Below are 2046 nucleotides of genomic sequence, written 5' to 3' on the forward strand. Positions count from 1 at the left end.
CAGGGGCCGCTGGGCAGCCCGGACGTGGGCAGAGCCTGCGAGCAGGGGCCACCTGCGGCCTCCCGTCCTTCCTGTTTCCATAGTGCTGGCCGGCGGGCGGGGCCACGCCTCCTGCCCGTTGGGAACCTTCCCAGCCCTGCACCTCCGTCCCCCCCCCTCGAGCTCCGCGGGCAGCGGCTGCCCAGCACGGGGTTAGGGGTCTGTCTTACAGGCAAGACAGACCCCATGACTTTTAACCTGCAGGCAGTCTCCCCTTCCCGCGCCAGCCTGGTCGTTGCACCCCGGTCAGCGGCGCACGCTGCCCCTAGTGGCTGCAGGCGGAGGGCTCGCAGCACAGGGGTCCCCGAGCCTGGGCCTGGGAACCACCTTGGACCCCCACCCTCCTGCTGCAAGGTCCAGGGGGTTGGTTCCAGCTTGTGACACAGTACGCCTGCCCCCAAGGGCCTCCTGGCCCTTAATCCCTAGGCTGAGAGCCCTGATGTGGCCGTGGGTCAGCATCAGGTGGCTGACCACCAGGTGGGCAGTCTGAAACCACCAGCTGCCCCTCGGGAGAGAAACGGGGCTGTCTGCCCCCGTGCAGACGGGGTGGCTTTTTTCTGTTGCTGCTGATAGTGTTCACCCCGAGGATACTCATGTTCCAGGCCCTCTGGGCCAGGTGCTGGACCCCTAACGGCCCTGCGTTGCAGAAAGGTGAGCTGGCCCTTGGGAAGCCCACCGGCAGCTCTGCTGTGTCCAGTAGGGCCACGGTGGGCCAGAGCTGTCCCGCTGGCCATCGGGGCGCCGTCGTAGCAGCTCCAGGCCTCCGGTGGGTTCCGGCCGCCAGCCCCCCGCCCCGTGTGCAGGGGTGCCCCAGCCCTCCCCACGTGTCCGCTGGGCTCCGACGGTGGTGTGGCTGGGCCCCGCCCCCCTCCTCACTGCCCCGCGCCCTCCCTGCAGGCCCCGAGCTCCGGCGATGGCCGCGGCGACCATCGTGCACGACACGTCCGAGGCCGTGGAGCTGTGTCCGGCGCACGGGCTGTACCTGAAGCCCATCACCAAGATGAGCATCAGCGTGGCGCTGCCGCAGCTGAAGCAGCCGGGCAGGTCCATCTCCAACTGGGAGGTGATGGAGCGGCTGAAGGGCATGGTGCACGGCCACCAGTTCTCCTCGCTGCGCATCGCCAAGAGCACCATGGACTTCATCCGCTTCGAGGGCGAGGTGGAGAACAAGGGCCTGGTGCGCGCCTTCCTCGCCTGCCTGGACGGCAAGACCATCAAACTCAGCGGCTTCTCCGACATCCTCAAGGTGCGCGCCGCCGAGTTCAAGATCGACTTCCCCACGCGCCACGACTGGGACTCCTTCTTCCGGGACGCGCAGGACATGAACGAGACGCTGCCCGGCGAGCGGCCGGACACCGTGCACCTGGAAGGGCTGCCCTGCAAGTGGTTCGCGCTGCGCGGCTCGGGCTCGGAGAAGCCCAGCGAGGAGGTGCTGGCGCAGGTCTTCGAGCGCTTCGGCGAGATCCGCCACGTGGACATCCCCATGCTGGACCCCTACCGCGAGGAGATGGCCGGCCGCAGCTTCCACACCTTCAGCTTCGGCGGGCACCTGAACTTCGAGGCCTACGTGCAGTACCGAGAGTACGCCGGCTTCATCCGGGCCATGAGCGCCCTGCGGGGCATGAAGCTCATGTTCAAGGGTGAGGACGGCAAGGCCGTGGCCTGCAACATCAAGGTGGGTGCGACCCGGGCGCGGCCACTCACCCCCGAGGGCTCCCCCAGGCCCCTCACCTCTGTGAGTGCTCCCCCAGATGGGCTCTCCCTCCCCCAGTGCACCCCACCAACAAGCCACACCCCAGCCTGTCTCACATTTGAGAATGCGGCTTTCAGCCCGCTGGACCGATTCTTCCCCACCCTCTGTCCCCCGAGCATCTGGGGTCGCCCCCAGACATGTTCCCCACCCTCGTGGCAAACAAGCTCCCCCGCCCCCCACCCCGCCCTCAGAAGTGCCGTGGTCCTGTCCCTGCCCCAGTGGAGCCAGGACACGGACGTGGGGGCCGCCGCGTG

At 68.4% G+C, this 2046-nt stretch overlaps 1 protein-coding gene across 1 annotated transcript in view; it reads left to right on the forward strand.

Annotated features, from left to right (window-relative positions):
* The first annotated feature begins 944 nt into the window (after window positions 1-944).
* LOC101652696 (A-kinase anchor protein 17A-like) overlaps window positions 945-2046 on the forward strand; it is a 13292-nt gene continuing 12190 nt past the window's right edge. The window contains exon 1 of the mRNA XM_013008664.2: window positions 945-1774. Within this exon, the coding sequence (XP_012864118.1) occupies window positions 953-1774 (822 nt within the window). The 5' untranslated portion in view covers window positions 945-952. The remainder of the gene's footprint in view (window positions 1775-2046) is intronic.

This window comes from Echinops telfairi, unplaced genomic scaffold, assembly GCF_000313985.2.
Source record: "Echinops telfairi isolate 266 unplaced genomic scaffold, ASM31398v2 ScPeMD7_7471;HRSCAF=8509, whole genome shotgun sequence".
Lineage (NCBI taxonomy): Eukaryota > Metazoa > Chordata > Mammalia > Afrosoricida > Tenrecidae > Echinops > Echinops telfairi.